Source organism: Molossus molossus, unplaced genomic scaffold, assembly GCF_014108415.1.
Source record: "Molossus molossus isolate mMolMol1 unplaced genomic scaffold, mMolMol1.p scaffold_m16_p_10, whole genome shotgun sequence".
Taxonomy (NCBI): Eukaryota; Metazoa; Chordata; class Mammalia; order Chiroptera; family Molossidae; genus Molossus; species Molossus molossus.
This window is the reverse complement of record NW_023425345.1, coordinates 50633409-50651145: the sequence shown is the minus strand read 5'-3', so window position 1 is coordinate 50651145 and position 17737 is coordinate 50633409. Positions and strand designations below refer to the sequence as shown.

Sequence of the window (17737 nt, the reverse complement as noted above, 5' to 3'; positions counted from 1 at the left end):
CAGAAAGCAGCCTGGAGTCCCTGTGTGTAGCTGCCGCCCTTCCTCTACCCCAAGGTTGGTCAGAGCAGCAGATGGCAGCATGTCCAGCAACACTGAGTTCTGGTGCTGGCAGTCAGACCCCTGTGCCTTCTTCCTGGGTCCACTGGACCGTGCCAGAGCCATGGCAGCCAATAAGCACCATCTCCAGGCTGTGGGGTTCCCAGGCCAAGGCCAGGGGCCCTGACCCTGGTGGGGGCTCTCCGGTGCTGGCAGCCTCAGCCTGGCTCACAGGCTCCAGGGGTGCAGTCCTAGCCCCTTCCTTAGGGGGTGGTGAACCAGGGGTGTTAGGCTCAGGACAGAGTTCTCTTGAGCCCGGTGGTTCTGAGTCAGAGGTGGAGGTCCAAAAAGCTGTTGTTTGAGGCCATGGGGAGCTCTGAGATGCTGGGGGACCCCAGGGCCAGGGTGCCACGAGGGGTGGGGGCCCCGGACGAGGGTGTGGCCAAGTCCCACTCAAGGCAGAGCCAGCCGGGGGCTGCAGACAGTAGGAAGAGGCCCCAGTGTCCACACACAGAGGCTGTAGGAGTCCAGAGGTGCTGGCTGGACATGGCCCCTCTCCTGATGCCTGAGGACATGTGCCCTCCCCATGGGGCGCCAGGAGGAGCTGCACTGCCTGGCGCAGGGACTGCAGTCCCTCCCGCATCTGCAGCACCTGCTCAGACAGCTCCATCACCTTTGGGGAGGAGAAACATGAGATCAGAGTGGAGTTAGGGCCTTACACAAGAGCAGGGCCCCTCTCCTTGCCCTGCCTCCACTTTGCCCCTGACTCACCGCCTGCTGAAGCTTGTCCAGTGTATCTTTGTTACTCTCCTCACTGGGTCCGAGGGGGACAGTAAGACGGCTGTTCTCTGTGGACCATAGAATGAGGTTACTAGCCAGGGCTGTTAGGAGACAGCACAGGGTCCAGGCCTGTGCCCTAGTCGGCACTAACCACATTGGCCTGGCAGGAAGGGCCACTGCCTTGCCCAAGTTGCTGAATTCTGCCCAAATGTCCAGGGGGCCACAGACACACTGCCCCATGCTTTTCCCCTCAGGAAGCTGCTTTCTGTGCATCTCTTGTTCTGTCCTCCAGGGACATGGACACTTCTGGGAGCTCATTACCCAGGGCTGTCTGGTCTGGCTGGGGGCCATTTCAATCTGCCTCCTCAGCCCTCTACCCTCCCAGTGAGCCAGACAATGTGCTGAGGGTCTTAGCAACATTAACATGCACAAGAATCATTTTATAGACCAGAAGCTGGGGCGAGAACCAAGTCACACTGCTAGGGAGCTGACAGCAGAGGTCCAAACCCCATTCCCAGCTACCCTCCAACACCAAGGTGCCGGTCCTCACCACCAAACTCCCTGCCCATACCATGCAGGTGGGTGAGGGCAAGAGGGCTTCCAGGCAATGTCTATGTCCTGTCGGTTTGTCAGAGGTTCACAAGGCAAAGGGACTGCCCCTCCAACCTCCCCCAGAGGCAACTGGCCCCAGTACCTGGTCCAGGGGAGGGGCTGCTGCTACATTCCGGGACAGGCTGCCCCACGCGGAAAGAGAATTTGGGCTGGTCAGAGCCACAGCCATCCTCAATGCCATCTACTACCCTGTGGACACAGGTAGCAGGACAATAAATTGACAGATAGCCACTGTGGTGTTTCCTGGGCAAGACTCCCCATTGTCCTCATATAGAAGCTGCAGGATCCTGGAGCTGGGATTGGGGACTTGAAACCCCAAGAGAAAGGTAACATGAGAAGCCCCTTCCCCTAGGAGATTGCAGTTTCGCTGAGGATCCAAGATTGAGAGATATGAAACAGCAAGAAAGTTCTGAGCTGAGTTCTGAATGGTGGGGTGGGGGCAGCAGGGAGGTGGAGTCCAGGAAACTTCCTGGAGGAGGTCGGGAGGGGTTAGGATGGAAGGATGGGTACCCAGGGAAGCGGTGTGACTGGCCAGGGCCCCGGCCCTATCACTACCATCTCTGCCAAAGTGTAGTAGCCCAGGGCCTGCTCACCTGGGGCTCAGATCCGGGGGCACATTCCATGGCACAGGGGGCAGCCGCAGCCCCTCTAAGCTTCGAGGGTGAGCAGAGGGGCCAGCTTCAGCTTGCAAAGTCCCTGACCTCCCTCTGCCACCTAGATAGGACCTGGGCGCAGTTCGACGTGGGGATAGCAGCTTGGCAGCCGAGGATGAGGAAGTGCAGCCTGGGGATAGCAGGGGGCTGGAGGGTTCATCAGCTGGGGCTGGTGAGGCCGCAGGGCCCTGCTCCCCATCTGTCTCCTTCTCTTCCAGTGTGGACATGAGGGTGTTGTCGCCGCTCAGGGAGCTGGTGTCCACCTGGGGACAGTGGGGGACGGGGAACTAGCACAGATAGCCCTTACTGTGCTTCATTCGCCTCCCCCACCCTGGCTCCATGTCCCCAGAAGAGAGGAGCCATTCCTGTTAAACAGGGTGCCCAGTATACCCACCAGGCTGAGGAAGTGGCTCAATTGGTTAGGGGCAGGGAAGACTGCTTTTCTGCTGCCCCCACAACACCACAAGCCCTAGAGGTATTTGGTGCCTCTCAGAATTCCAGCAAAGTGTGGCTTGGGCCCTTGGGCTAACTAAACTATTCAAGAAAACACAGTACTAAAAACTGGTTTGGAATTTGTGACATAAGTCAGGAAAATTCAAAAGCCCCTCAGCAGTTACATTTCACTGCGAAGAGGAAGCGGGGCAGAGGCAGGACTTTCTTCAGAGGTGACCTGGTGGGCTGTGCGTGGCCCTGCCCACCCTGCCCCGTGAGCACCATCCTTAATTTTCAGCCTACAAACTCCTTTTCTGGTACGAGTGGACTCAGCTGCCCTCCCCCAAGACCTCGCTCTGGTCAGGCCAGGCTGTCTCAGATGGGCCAGGGAGAACCGGGAGTGTGGCTGAGCATGGCTGGGCTGGGCTGGGCTCTAAAGGATAGAGTTTGGTTATGAAGGAGAATGTAGACGTCTTATCATGTGCCAGGGGTGTTCATCCAGGCCATATATTCACACACACCTCTACAAACCCCAGCCTCTGCCCCCCTCACCAGGCTCCCTGGCACCCCAGCTTCCTCCATGCACATATTCAGCACCCTCACCTCCGGGGGACCTCCGCCAGCACCCAGGTTGTAGCTGAGCTCCCCTCGGAGGCCCTGGCTGAAGCGCAGGGCAAACTCGGGGTACAATGCCAGGCTTTCATGCAGCCCAGCCAGCTGCAGACACTGCAGGACGCAGTATGTCAGCCCTTTTACATCAGCATTGGCCTTGACCACCTGCTCACGCCGGGGCAGCTCACAGCCGATCAGATCACCCTTCCCTGGGAAGAGGAAGCAGAGGTCAGCGAGCCTGCCACTGCAGAGGGGAGTCAAGCAGAGGCTGCTGAGCTTTCCTCATGGGCTGAAGACTTCCCAGCCGAAACCCCACTGTGGGACCTGAGGGCCAGGGCAGAGAGGAGCAGAGAGGCCTGGCCCTGGTTGAGCACTGTGACCCAGGTGCTCCAGCACATTGAGGATCAAAGCCACTGAGCTGAAACACATCTATGTTTTACCTCTGAGACCACTGGGCAGTCACCAATTCTAGTGGCTCCCAGACTGCCTAGGGATCAGCAACCTCTGGGAAAGTTAAAATAATTAGACTCCCAGGCTCCATCCCTACCGACAGAATCAGAGTATTTACAGGAGACCCCACAATACGATGGTTTTCCAGCCTCACAGGTGATTCAATGGTTTTCCAGCCTCACAGGTGATTCGGGTGTAGCTTACCCGGAAACAGTGTGTGGAACCAGCAGGTGAGTGCCCGGTGTGGCACGATGGAAATGTCAGGTGGCTGCATACTTCAAGCCCTGGTGCCTTGTCTCTACAACAGATCCTGCATTAAACTGAGGCTGTGGTGCTTTCGTGATCTTACCAGCAGGTGTCAATGAAGGGTTTTCCCATCACCTGCTGACTCTGCCACTGGGCTGACAGTGATTGTAAATCTGCATCCCGATCTCAGAAATGTTAAATGGTGGGGAAAAATGTGTGTCTTAGAATCAATGAAATACGGTGTCTGGTGTCTCCGATCAGGGATGTGGTGAGGATTAAATAAGTTAGTGGAGATAAAGTGCCTGACACATAGGCCACCAATCAAAGTTCATTTCCTTCCCTCCCCTGTCAACAGAGTCCCCTGTAGATCCTGCCAACAGGGATGGTGTGCCATTGGGGACTGTGCAGAGCACTCACTGCCCTCACGAGCCAGCTCAAACCACAGCCAGATAGTTCACAAGATTAGAAAACGTTTCCTTAACCTTAAGGAAGAAGGTGGATCATTGCCACCAGCGCTGTGGGCTGCTTCATGCTGCCAGCAGAATTCTAAATGGATTTTTGCTCAAACTTAAGACTAGAAGGCATCACTGCTAAATCTTATTTTCTTGATTTCAGGCCACCCTTCTGGTTCCTTCTGAGAGCTATTTGGATCTTAATGTGATCATCTGATGAATGAGCTCTCTCTCCTCATGTGTGTCATCTGGAAATAGGATAAGTGCGTATTCCTTGTCTTCACCCAACAAGTGAGATAAAAACGAGATACAGGACAGGACCAAGGACAGAGTTCTGGGCCACTGGTCTCAGGCACCAGAGACCACCTTCTAGGCTGGCATCTCAGCCAGAGCCTCCAGCTCAGTTCATCAAGCTCCGTAAGATCCTCCTGGCACCATAGCCCAACCCACCTCTCTTGGGCTTGCCTTCTTTCTCCCCCACAGTTGAGTTTGCACATGCTCAGCAGTTAGTTCATACACAGAGGGAGGGGCCAGACTCAACATTGCTAGATGCATGGTGAGCCTTAGCTGCCAGGAGCAGGCAGGAGGCACTGGATGTTCAACTAGGAAGCAGGTGGGAGATGGGATGGAGACGAAGCAGCAAACCAGGTCACAGGGACCCAGGAACTCTTGGGGCACCCAGAGATGCCAAGTCGACAGAGGAAACAGTTCATTCAGAACATATGAGATAGGACAGATCAAAGGTGACATAAGTCCTGGTACTGGGAACATTCTGGAGGCAAAGGCCCAGGGTGAAGGTGATGGCTGTTCTTGAGGCTCCATCTTAATTCCGAATGTGGCTATTCTGAGACCTGGTGCCTGGCACCAGTGAAGACAGGCTCTTGCAGGACTCCTGCCAGCTCCCAGCCACACTACTTCCTCACTCCAAGCTGAAGCCATCTGTTTAATAATCCACTTGACAATCTTGCTTCAGGGTGACCAGTCTGCAATTGTCAAAATCTGTCTTTTTGCCTTTCTGAATCTCTCCAGTTCTTCACAAATTCTTTAGGATTGACAGACAAATGTAGGTGGCCAATAACTCTGTGTGCTAAATCCTGGCACAGACTGCATCTGGTCCAGAAGCCAAAATCATGAATGGCAAGGTGAAGGATGTAGCAGCCTGTAGCCTCTCTTGGTTCCAAGAACTCCCGGATGGTATTTATTCATCCTGTTTCCTGTCAGAACATCCTTCTCCTCAAGGGAGAGAGAATGGACACATAGTAGGTACTGGTCATCTGGTCATCCTGGTTCTTCAGAGTAGTACACACCTCAGCTGCTTGCTCCAAGCATGACCTGTCCCCACAGTGAGTCTACAAGTGCTTGGCTACCTGAGGATTCAACTGTGGTTTGGGTGCCACCTCCTTTCTGTCCAGTTCTGTCCATGTGCGAGGCCCTCAATTACCCAAGCAGTTCACAGCACCCCTGCTCTCTGGGGTCACTGCTGACAGCCTCCCACAGCCCAGGCACCATGCAGCACATGTTTCCCAGATGCTCAAATGTGCTGCACGTCCGGGCATCCTGAAGCAAAGCCCTTTCTTCGGCGCAGTCTCCACAGGGCAGAGCACCTGGGAGCGCAGTGTCGGAAGCCTGAGGTTTAAAGTTGGGCAGACTAGCTCTAACCACACCTGCCAATCCATTAACCTCTGGACATCTTTGTCTCCTATGTAAAACAGGAATAACAATACCTCTTCCCACTTTGGGTTTTGATGTTTGCTTGAGATGAAAGTGTAAGCCGGCCCTGATGTGAGACCCTTGTGTCAGCTCTGTTATGATGCTGACTCCATAACTGCAATCTCTTCTTCCTTATCTAGGGAATGGATCCTTCATCTTCACCTCATTCTTTTGCCAAGAAAGGGGTATACATGCTGAGTCTGAGCTCTGCTGTCACTCCTCAAGGCCCTGGGCTTGCTCTGTTACCTGCCCTGGGAAAGTGGCATCTCCCCTCTCCATGGCCCAGTGGTGGTGGGAGTCCCGCAAGGATAACTTCCATTCCTCCATTTTCCAGCCCTGCTTGAACACTCTCCAACACTTAAATCCTCATCATTTCAATTTCTTCTTTGACAGAAGTGCTACTCCCTGGTCCCCTCAAAGACTAAAGACTGGTCCTCCACTTACTCTAGCCTCCAATACCCTCAAAATCATTTCACCTCCTTGGGTTGCCACCTATGGTCACTAGTTCTGCCCTGAGCTGTGCCCAGTGCTCCATGGTTACTCCTGGCTCCATCCTGGCTATTTCTCTCCAGGTGGTCTTGCCTGGATCTCCTCTCTGGATTTTCTGCAGATGGGCCATCTGCCTCCCACAAGCCCCTGTGCCCTCTCCCACCCTCACAAACCTAGGATTGCAAGCACGGTGCCACCCTTGAGCACCTCCATGGAGCCAGAGCAGACGAAGTAGAGGGCCTGGAGGGCGTCGCCTTGGTGAATGAGGTACTCGCCAGGTGTGCAGAAGGCGGGTCGCAGAGCCAGGGACAGCGCCCGCAGGCAGCCTCGGCTCGCAGCTTCGAACAGGGGCAGCTGCAGGACCTCCTTGTGCAGGTGCATGGCAATGTCTGCTCGTAGTTCGTCAGGAAGGCTCTGCAGCAGCTGCAGGTAGGGAGCAAGGGTGGGGGTTGGGTGGCAGAAAGGGAGGCAGCCTCCAGCCGGCCCCACAGGGCCTGATCAACAAGGGGGTTCTGTGCTTCCCTCTCAATCACTTCAGCCCCTCCATGAACAGCCCAGCTTTCCTCCTCCAGACCTAACGAGAGTGGAGAGGGGCCTCCGAACCTTCCTGGCTGCATTCTGCCCCATGTTGCTGCTGCCCAGGAGAGAGCAGAGGCAGGGAGGCCAGAATTCTGCATTCGTTGCCTCCCAGCCCACTCACGGGAATTTTAGGCCAATTGCACACCCGCTGAGGGAGCAAAGGCTAGAAGGGCCAGCCTTGGAGGTCTGCGCACCTCGGTAGTGTCAATACCGTTGTTCACGGCCCAGGTCGCCTGGAAGTACTCGAGCATGCGCTGCTTGAGAGGCTTGGGGATGCGGTGGATGCGGATGTAGTCGCGCAGGTCGCGGGTGCGGCTGTGGTACAGAAAGCGGCGGGCGTACATGCGCTGGATGATGGCCGTCACGTTCCCAAACACCACCGCGTGCATCAGGGCTGGGGAGGGTGGCGAGACGGGGTCACCTCCAGGACTGGCCTGGCCTAGCCTGACTGACACAATGCAGGACACATCTGTCCTATCCCTCCAGCCCCTCTACCCTCCACCCTCCACCCTCCACATGCTCCTGGCCAAGGCACAAGGGTGGCTGTGTGGCATGGAAGCCTGAAGCCAAATGGGCTCTCCTGGTGTTAGCCTCAAGTTCCTTGGGCCCCCTAAAGCAGAACTTCTAGGAAGAACCTTGGGGCCCTGGGAGAGATGGAGAGGGAGGGGCCACCTGGGGAGCAGTCGCAGACTGGGGCAGGCCTCACCACCGATGAGCATGGTGCAGATGGAGAAGATCTTCTCCGTGTCCGTGTTGGCAGACACGTTGCCAAACCCCACGCTGGTGAGGCTGCTGAGTGCGAAGTAGAGGGAGGTGATGTAGGCACTGCGCAGTGATGGGCCGCCCAGGAGCTCCAGCCCTGTCCTGTTGGCCTCGCTGCTACAGTTGTCACTCTGGCCAGAGCTGTTGGCTACAGCTGGGCTCTGGCCCACCAGGTAGTAGGGGGTCTCCAGTCGGCGGGCCAGCTCCTGTAGCCAGCCTGGGAAGGGGGCAGGTGGGCCTGAGTCAGCAGGACAGCACTGCCAGGCTGTGGGAGCAGGTATGTCCTCTGGTATCCCAGGGGTGAGGGACATGTGGATAGAGATCTACCCCCAGGGCTTCCCTCCACCTTCCTCCTCTGCTGGCCCAGTACTCCCCTCTCCATTCCCTCAGCCCTCAGCAAGACGGGCACATGAGGACGAGGCTGAGGCTGCCATGTCCCCAGCTGGTGTCTACTGGTGCTGAGGACGGAGCAGGGAGCACTGTGCCCTGTTCTCCACAGCTGGCACTGGTCCCAATCACCCCAGGGCTACCTCCTCTGCCCTATCCACTCAGACTCCTCTTGCTCTTTCTTTGAACTTTCTTTGAACTTGTCTGTTCCAGAAAGCTGCCTCCCATTCAACCTCATTCCTCCCCACAACCACACACACCATTCAGCCTCACACATGTGATCTCAAGAACATTAACACCACCAAGGCTACACATGAGCTCTGCACAGTCAGACGGACAAGGACACACGCGTGTGAGCACGTTCACAGAGCACGGCCACACCAGTCACACAGAAAAGGCCCGTGCACACTTGGGAGATAGACAAGGCTACGCAGCTGCTTGCATACTGATGTCCAGACTGGGGAGGGGACACACTTGCATGGACACAAGCACACAGGTGAGGACACTCAAAGGCCACAGTGCACACACAGAGGCCCTCACCACACATGCAAACAGAGGCCAGCCTGGGCCGCTGGGTGGAGGCCAAAGATCATCTCAATCTCCCCATCAACTCCAAATTCTCTGGGCTGGCCTTGCCAGGAGGTGGGAGCAGTGGGACCTACCTCTTCATATGCACTCTGCCCCCTCCCACCTCAACATACCCTAGCCCCCCTGCTCCATACTCTCCCTAACACCTTACGCATATTCCCCCTCATGATCCCGATTCCCTTCCTCTCCCTACCCACCCATTCATTCATTCAGCAACCTGATGTACAGAGGCCAGGAGCTCAGAGACCCTTAGGAGTTTACTGCAGGGTTGGGGCTACATCTCAGTCATACAAGGCCCGAGTGCCACAGGGTGGGGCTCAAATCAACATGTTATGGGCTAGGGCTAGAAGGCGTCCTGGAAGAGAGATTTGTGCTTGGTCTTAGAGGATGGACAGAGTTTTGATACAAAGAGACTGGGGGAGAGGGGTGTCATTTCTGATCTAGGGAAAGGCATGAGCCAAGTATCAAGATGGAGACAAGTATAGGCAATCAGCTCAGCTTAGCTAAATTGGGGGTTCACAATGGGTCTTCACATTCCAGGCCAAGGAATTTAAGGGGTTGTGATAAGGTCTGAGCCAAGGTGAGGATTCCCCCTCCTATTTGAGGTGTTCTGGGAGAATACAGGGGAGTATTCAAAATGTTTCAGTCACTAGTTGGGCTCTTGAGGTGAAGCCAGTGGCCAGGTGAGGAAAGTGGTGGTGGTGGGAGGGGAGCAGGGGGGCAAGACGCAGGAACATTAAGGGAGGGTGGCAGACCTCTCTCAGTCTTGCCTGGGGCCTCCAGGTGCAGAGGGTCAGGCCAGCAGAGGCTGTTCTGGAGGCTGGTGACTTTCACACTGTGAACTGCCCTGAGTGATCGCCCTCAGTAATTAGTTAACTTTTGAAAATCCAGCCCATCTCCATTGGGCTCATGGGAATCTATGTCCACACCATGGGCAGTAGAACAGGGGAACTAAGGCCAGGAAGCCATGGAAAGGTGCCTCCCAGAGATAAATGCGGGCCACTCTGCCCTCAGGGACATCCTTCCAGGGCTGGACTTTGGGAGGTCTGGGTGTGACTCCAATCCAAGTTGGAGATAGTTTCCTTTGAGAAAGAAGGGGGAAATGATGACCTGAAGAACTTGGAAAATCCCCAGATGTGAACCAGTACCAGCCCCAAATGGAACAAAAGCACTCTGGAACTTAGGGTTCAAGGGTACAAGAATTGCCACGTATATCTACAAAATGATCAGTCAGCGCCTCCATCCCCATGTTCTCCATGTGGGGCCCAGAGCTCTCTGGGAGCCAAAGTTGTTTCTAATGTCAGTCCCACAGCCCCTGTGAAGTGGCCAGGACAAAGGAGCCATGTTAACTCAAGACCCTGGGTGTCTGGGTCCTGTTTGGGGGTGGAGGGGCTGACCCAGGAATTTGGTGTCTCAGCCACTTTGGGGCCAGGACTTTGTGTCACCATTATCTACCTCTTGGCCCTCTGACTATATGTTCACTGGGTGGCCATATGAGCCCAGAGCAGCCTCCACCACAGCCCCCCATCTGGGAAGGGCAGGCACCAAGGTGTGGACATGCCTGGAGCATCTGTGTGCTCAGCAACTAGAGCACTTGGGAAATGTCCAGGTGGGCCCTCTGGATTACACAGCAGTCTCTGTGGGCTTGGTGAAGAAGAGAGAATTCACAGGAGCCTCCTTATCCCTGGGAACTAGTCAGAGCAGATTTCTAAGGCCAACCTGGATCCCACCAAGGAGTGGACAGTCATGACAGGCTGTCTGAGCAGCTGGTCTCTTGCCCACTGCCTGGAAACAGGTGCTAAAGGCCAGCTACTGGGAAGTTACCAGAGGGCTGAGGGCATGGGAGGAAAGCAAGTATGTTGAATTTTGGAGCTGTAAGTATGGAGAGTTAGAAATGGCTGGGACAAAATGGTTGGCATTAGAGAGAAAAAAATAGAAGTTGAGATGTCCACATGGTGGAACCATAGTGGAACTGCAAGAGAAAACAAGGTGAGTGGTTAGCAGCAATCGGAGGAGAGCTCAGCACCGAAAGAGGCTGGAGTAGGAGGCCCAGCCCGGGGCAGAGAGGCAGAACAGTTTGAAAGAGTGTAGTTGGCAGGGTTAGGTGCTACAGGGACTTCAAGGGGGATGAGGGTTTGGCCCCAGAAGGTCACTGTGACCTTCTGGATGACATTTTAGTAAGAGGTGGAGGTGGAAGCCCTTCTAGCAGGAGTTAAAATGTGAGTGGGAGGTAAGCAGAGGCAGTTGTGGAAGTGGAGGTGAAATGAAGGACAGTGAAGACACTGGTGGGATGCAAAAAAAGACCATGTTTTAGGCAACAGGAGGGCTAAGAAGCAGCCGAGAGCGATGCAGCCTGGAGATGACAAGTGGGAAAGAGGCTTGGGAGCTGAGATATTGGGGGATGAGCTTCAGAGAAGGTGGCAGGGAAGTGCCAGGCATCAGGGGACCCCTGAAGGGCACTGACTCCCTGAACAGCCTTCTCCAGCTAGATAGGCATTTGAATAAGGTGATAAAAGTTTGGCCACAAGGAGGTCATTATGAGTGAATAAGACTCCTCCAGGCAGCCCACCAGGCTTTCTCCACAATGCCCAGCTGCTGGAGAAGAGGCCTACTCTGAGGTGATGGCTCTGTCACACTCATACCTGCACACACATACCACCCTCACATTCTTCTCACAAGCACATCTTCTTGAACACATGTTGCTGTGACACACAGATACAAGCACACACACATGCAGACTTGTACACATCTCTGACACCTTGTACCAGCTCACAAACATGCCCTGACAGAGACACATGCATTCACACTTTCCCGACACACGTACATTCGAACAACACACTCCTGGGCACGTACGTATGCACACTCAAACGCCCCCCTCGCCACCCCAGCCTCCAGTACCGATCTCAGGCAGCTCAGATGCACTGCTCTCAATCTCCTGCTGGCCAATGTAGAACCAGATGCAGGCCACCCAGTGGGCAAGCAGAGCGAACACGGCCATGAGCAGGGTCAGCACCACGGCACTGTACTGCGAGTAGCGATCCAACCGCGGGAGCAGGCGTAGCAGCCGCAGCAGCCGCACCGTCTTCAGCAAGTGGGCCCCGAAGTACTGAGGTGGAGGAGGGAAGGAGGTCACCCCTGGACCAGCCCACACTGTCCCACCCCAAAGCCCACCCTGCCCAGCCACACTGACCACATTGACCTTGAAGGCTTGTAGCAGGTCAAAGGGCAGGGCTGCAATGACGTCCAGCAGGAACCAGGTGGTAACGTAGTGGAGGCAAATGGACTTGGGGGCAAACACCACCTGGCCCGACTTGGAAACGAATGTGGTTCGGAAATTCAGCACGATGTCTGTGGAATGTCCGGGTGGGAGTTGGATCAGGGTGGGGAGGAACCACTTTTTACTGGGCACCAGCTCACTATCTGACATTATCCTGGGCCCTTGACATCAGTAACTCTAAAAGGTGAACACTGGCCCTGGCTGGTTTGGCTCAGTGGTTGGAGCGTTGGCCTGCGGACCAGAGAGTCCTGGGTTCGGTTCCCGCTAGGGGCATGTACCAAAAAATAAAAATAAAATAAAATAAAATAAAAAATAAAAGGTGAACATTGCTATGCCTATTTAATGGAGAAAGGAACAAGTTTGGAGAAGCTAAGACTGGCTCAGGGTCACATAACCCATTAGTGGTAGACACACGTGGAACCCAGGTCTGATTTCAAACAGAAAAGTGGCAAGAGGGACACTTGTGGGGCACTGGAGCCAGGCAGACTATCGCCATCAATGCCTGAGGGGCATCTAGCATGGGACTGGGTGGGAGGCACAAAGGGCACCTACCAAGAATGAAGAGGACCTCCACTGCCAGGTCACAGACACTGGGGGGGCCGCGGGCAGCACTGGGCTCCCGGGCTGTGCTCACACACACACTGTAGGGCACAGTGACAGCCACGTAGAGGGTGGCAAGCAGGATGAAGCCGTCCCAAGTGGCTCTTAGTGCTCCACAGTGCAGCAGGATGAATGGTGACTTTCGAATGGCAGCTACTTTGTATTCAGGCAAATTTGGCTTCTCCCCAAACACCTTCTGAGTGAGGCAGGGCAGGTCCAGGCAGGGATGACAGGAAATTGGTACAGGCTGAGTTTGGATAGTGTCCAGGACAGGCATCCATCTTCTTTCCCTCCCTGCATTCATTCTCAAAGCAACCTCTGACATAGGTATTAGTGTCCCCATGTTATAGATCAGAAAACTGAGGATTAGGGAGGTCAAGTGACTTAGCTAAGGTCACACAGCTGCTTAGGGGAGGAGCCAAGATTGAACCCAAGCCCATCTGACCCCAGGGCCAAGACTCTCCTCTATATCTTTGATGGATCAGGCATATGACAGTCCCTCCTTCAGTCACAACCCCAAAGTACTTGTGGAGACTATGTGGCCCCGTGGACATTCTCTCTGTGGTGGGCTCAGTTCCCCCCTCCATCTCTTCAGCCTGCCCCTACATTGTCCCAACCCCCAGACACACACCCTAGTGCTCAATCCACCTTATTGAGCTTGTGCTTGCCCTTGGGTTGCTTCTGCAAGTGCCCAGACAGGTGGTAGAGCACAGCCCGGCTCCGCCGCCGGTTGGCATTGAAGCCTTTGGCTCCTGCCCGGCCATATCGGCGCCGGCCACCACCTGCAAAAAAAAGAGGAGCCTATGAGGATAATGGTGGAATGGTCTTGGGTGTAGGATACTAGTTGTTGGTCCATGGACAGGTCTGGCTCATTGACTAGTCTGTCTAGAGTTGGAGGCTCCGGCATTCCTCACTTCCTAGAATCACTTGCACCCCAGCAATGGGCAATCCTAGGGGTGCTTACAGACACTACTCCCAGTGCCTGCTTGCAGGAGGATGTTTGGACCAAGGCAAGGCAGGAGAGGGTCTCCACAGGAAAAGGCCTGGGAACAGAGGGAAGAGGTGATTCCTAGGAGTTGGGGGAGAGCAGAGCAAGCAGAAGGCCATCAGGCAGAAGCTCAGAGGAGGACCCCGGAGTCCAGATGCAGGGACTATCATGGACTTACATTGTGGGGAGGCTGATCCAGGGCTGGGGATGGAGGATTGGGAAATGGAGAGTATCTGACATCCCCAAGTGGCAAAGAGGCCTTGGAGCAGGTTCGGATGACAGCTTGATGAGCTGTCTAAGGGCCTTCCCCAGCCCTGGGAGGATACAAGAGGGGCAAGATTCCAAGGACTTAAAAGAGGGCTTTGGCCAGGGTCCCCAGTCAGGTTTGTGTGAAGAAAAGGCACTGGGGCTGGGGGTGGTGCTCAGCTTCACTATTGGTCAGAAAACTGAACTTCACAGGCACTAGTAGAGTTTGTTTGCTTTTAGTTTCTTAGTAAAGTTGACTTCGAAATTCCAACTGTATAACCACCAGTCTATCTGAAAAGTCTTTTCATACCTGGGCATGTGGAGAGGACAGCAGCACAGGCCTCTCAGCCAGCAGAGTAGGAGTCAACGAGTGCAAAAGGGTGGGGGCAGCCATAAGCCAGGCCTGATATACCCAACACCCCAGCCACAGCAGTTAAACCAATGGCACCAAAGGCACCTACCTTTCTCCTTCCATTTGTCAGGGCCCCCTCGGTTCTTGGCATCACTGATGTCCTTGTGAGAGACCAGGAAGAGGGCCACCTCTCCCTTTTCATTCTTGATGGGTATCACATCCAGCAGACACCAGAATGGGAGCCCTGGGCACAAAGTCAGACTCAGCCCAGCTCCCATCTCCACCCTGCCCAAGGCAACAGAGGCTCCACTGACACCCATGGCTGAGACCCAAGCAGGATTCTGGGAGGGGAGCAGCAACCTGATCCATTTAGGACAGGTCTTGATGGAACAGGGCAGTAGAAAGAAAGGGAGAGTAGGGATGACTGTCAGACATGTGTTTTCACAAATCTGTCCTACTGACATGGCTGGGGTGGGATACCCAAGATGGGAAACCAAATGGAGGCTAAGGATGGTGTGAAGATGGAAGAGAGGAGGGCCAGGGACAGGGTAGGGTAGAGGAAGAGGAATGGATATGTGGCAGCTGGGATGAGAGGGGAAAATGAAGAAGATGAGAATGGAAAGGAGGGACAAAGGATGGGGTGGGTGCCAGGCTGGGATAAACTGAAGAGGTAAGGTGGGTTGGCCAGATGGCCAGCCCCTCACCACTCTTCCGGTAAAGGATCAGTTCCGCCTTGAATTCCTTGTGCTCATCCAGGGCCTTGCGGATTTGTTGGCGGACGAGCTCACTGGTGTCTGGACCATAGAGGAAGGAGCAGGCACAGCCCCGCTGCATGACTTCAGCCCGGGAGAAACCAGTGAGATCACAGAAGCCATCAGAGCAGTAGACCACAGGGAAGAGCCCTGCCACCTGGGCATTGCCCAGCACGAAGTTACTGTCTGCAAGAGAGCATCTCTCAGGAAGCATGGGATAAAGAGGCTCAGGGCACCACCACCCCTTCTTTCCATCAAAGGTGGGCTTTATAAAACCCAGGAAGTGTGTGTGTGTGTGTGTGTGTGTGTGTGTGTGTGTTGGGGGTGTGGACAGGGTTAGGGCAGGAGCTATTTATGAGAAGGAATGACTGTGTCACCTGTGTCAGTGCCCTGCTCTTAGCAGTGTGTGTATGAGTGCATTTGAGAATCAGCATGTGTGAACACTGAGGTTGTGTGGTAGCCTTGTGTGGGCACTGTGCCCTCTGGTGTGTCCTGAGCAACTTGGGGTAAGGGGTGGGCTTGGGGATTTCCAAAGGAGGACCTTACTGTCAGCTGTAGTCAAGCCTCAGTCCCACCCCTATCTCTACCAGGCTCACTCACCAGCTAGGTACCCAATTTGGCTGTGTGGCTCCTCCCACTGGGACCCACCTGGACTGAGAGGCAGTCCAGACCACCATCCATTCTGCACTCTGTTTGAGCCCCAGCTGGGTGCCCTGGCTCAGGAATTAGTGAATGTGATCAAGAATGAGCATGTAGCCCTGGCCAGTTTGGCTCAGCGGTTGGAACGTTGGCCTGTGGACCAGAGTCCCAGGTTTGGTTCCTGCTAGGGGCACATACCAAAAAAAAAAAAAAAAAAAAAGAATGAGCATGTAAGAAAGGTAGCTGAACAGGGAGCCTGGAGCCAGAACTGTATTGGGGAGTGGGGGTTGCTGAATCAGCAGGCTCTAGGAGCATAGCGTGTGCGGGCACGGGCGCGCGCGCGTGCATACACACACACACACACACACACACACAGAGCAAAGCAGATGGAGAAACTTGGGGGAGGGGGCGCTCAGAGATGGGCTCTCACCCACTTCCTATCAGGAACTGAAGACAGTGGAGGGCTCTAGGCGGAGATGGGAAGCCCCACTGGGGGCGAGTGTTAGGGAGGGGGAGGAGGAGAGGGGAGGGGGCTTTCATGATTTTCGCTGTGCTCAGAACCTCAGGAACTCACAATCCTGAAGCTCTGATCAGAAGCTCTGATCTCCTTCTCCAAACTTCCCCAGTCTTGGTGGGAGTCCCCAAACCATGGGTTTAGGTTGGTGGGTTTAGGCGGTCAGGTAAGCGTGGCCAAACAGTGTGCTCCTGAGTCCCACCTACTCTATCTCCGTTTACTAACCTCTTTTCTAAATCTGGTTGTTTTTTCGTTTGTTTGTTTGTTTGTTTGTTTTTAGCCCTCCGGGCTTTCCCTGACTACCAAGCCCCCGCCTCACCTCCTACCCCGCCAGTTCGAACGAAGGTAGTGATGGGATAGAGCCAGACTCAGTGATGGAATGGATAGACTGACTAGGTTGGGGTTCGCGCCCCAGCGAACAGACGGCATTCCGTGCCCCAAACCCAGAGACTTCTAGCTGTTTTGCTTGGCCTGGGGCAGTTTTGATTCTAAACCTTTAATGGAGATGGCGTCTGGAAGGAGACGGTGGTCTCAGCTAAAAGCGGGCAGCAGGGGAGGGGGGCGGGAAGGAGGAAGGGTAAGAGCAGGAGGGGTGCAGGATCCGCGGAATCCCTGGCAGGTACGGCTCGTTCAGGAGCCAGTGGGGAGAGGGTTGGACTCACGCGTGCCGTCGAAGCGCGTGGCAATGGTGTCCAGGAAGGTGTTCTGTGGCGCCAGGAGTCCCCGCATGGCCGGCATCTTAGGCCGCCGTGGCCGCCCGCCCCATCCCTCCGGGGCGTGGGGACTAAGGGCCAGAGGAGGGCGCCCAGCTTGGCCGCCCCCCGCTGGGCCCCGTGCCCCCTAGTGCAGCGGTCGGGCGACAGTGCCCATCCTGGACTCGTAGGCCCCGCCGGCCGCCCGCGCGCGAGGGGATGTCCCAGCCGTCGGGGCTCGGAGCATGGCGCGCAGCCCCTCGCGCTGTGGCCGCCCACGAATGCCGGGATCCAGGCTCAGCGCCTGCTGCGCTCTCGGCACCTTCCGCGCTCTCGGCACCTTCCGCTCGCCACGGCGACGACCGTGGCTCCCGTTTCAGCAGCAGTCCGGCTCCCGCACAGGCTCGGCTGGGTGCCGGGTGCCCGCAGCTCACTCCGTCTGTCGGGGAGAAGCGGCAGCCTCCCTCCCTCCCTCGGGCGCCCGCCGCCTGCACCGGGGTAACCATGGAGACCGGGCACACCCAGGCAGGGCCGCCTCCTTAAAGGGACAGAACTCCTGCCGTGGGAACCCTCTCCCCTCGAGACCTCGGTGGGTATAAGGCAGGTAGTGGCCATCCCACCCAGGCACCCGGCCTGCCGCTCGTAGAACGACCGGCGAGCGTCTGGTCTGGCTGGGACTACACATCAGAGAGGTGTCTTTCTCTGCAATGGAGACCTGAGAAGAGACGGGGGTTGGGGGGTTGGGGGGGGGGTATGTGGAGCGGTCGAAGATGCTTTCCCTGAGGAAAATGTAATTGGAAAGGGGGCTGGGCAACTAGCGGAGGCAGGGTAGTTGGCGGAGTTTGGGACCCCTAGAGGGATTCCAACTGTACAGGGGAAGTCTAAAAGG

The 17737-nt window shown here is 55.6% G+C and overlaps 1 protein-coding gene across 1 annotated transcript; it reads right to left on the bottom strand.

Moving 5' to 3' along the window:
- Positions 1–16: 16 nt before the first annotated feature.
- On the bottom strand, positions 17–16894 carry KCNH3 (potassium voltage-gated channel subfamily H member 3). The gene is made up of 15 exons (XM_036252489.1): positions 16819–16894; positions 14956–15189; positions 14361–14495; positions 13314–13447; positions 12618–12861; positions 11979–12136; positions 11687–11894; positions 7758–8030; positions 7246–7445; positions 6646–6895; positions 3117–3334; positions 2022–2344; positions 1511–1617; positions 808–884; positions 17–709 (listed from the first exon to the last, which is right to left on the bottom strand). Exons 1-15 carry the CDS (start codon positions 16892–16894, stop codon positions 113–115), a joined length of 3234 nt encoding a protein of 1077 aa, XP_036108382.1. The 3' UTR covers positions 17–112.
- Positions 16895–17737: the final 843 nt, after the last annotated feature.

What these genes read in the sequence shown, in the direction of transcription:
- KCNH3 (XM_036252489.1), bottom strand. Translation starts at nt 16,894, where the DNA reads ATGCCGGCCATGCGGGGACTCCTGGCGCCACAGAACACCTTCCTGGAC. An exon ending in GCAAGCACAAGCTCAATAAG is followed by an intron (nt 12,862 to 13,313) that starts GTGGATTGAGCA and finishes TGCCTCACTCAG; the next exon opens with AAGGTGTTTGGGGAGAAGCC. An exon ending in CCCCCGGATCTGAGCCCCAG is followed by an intron (nt 1,618 to 2,021) that starts GTGAGCAGGCCC and finishes CTGTGTCCACAG; the next exon opens with GGTAGTAGATGGCATTGAGG.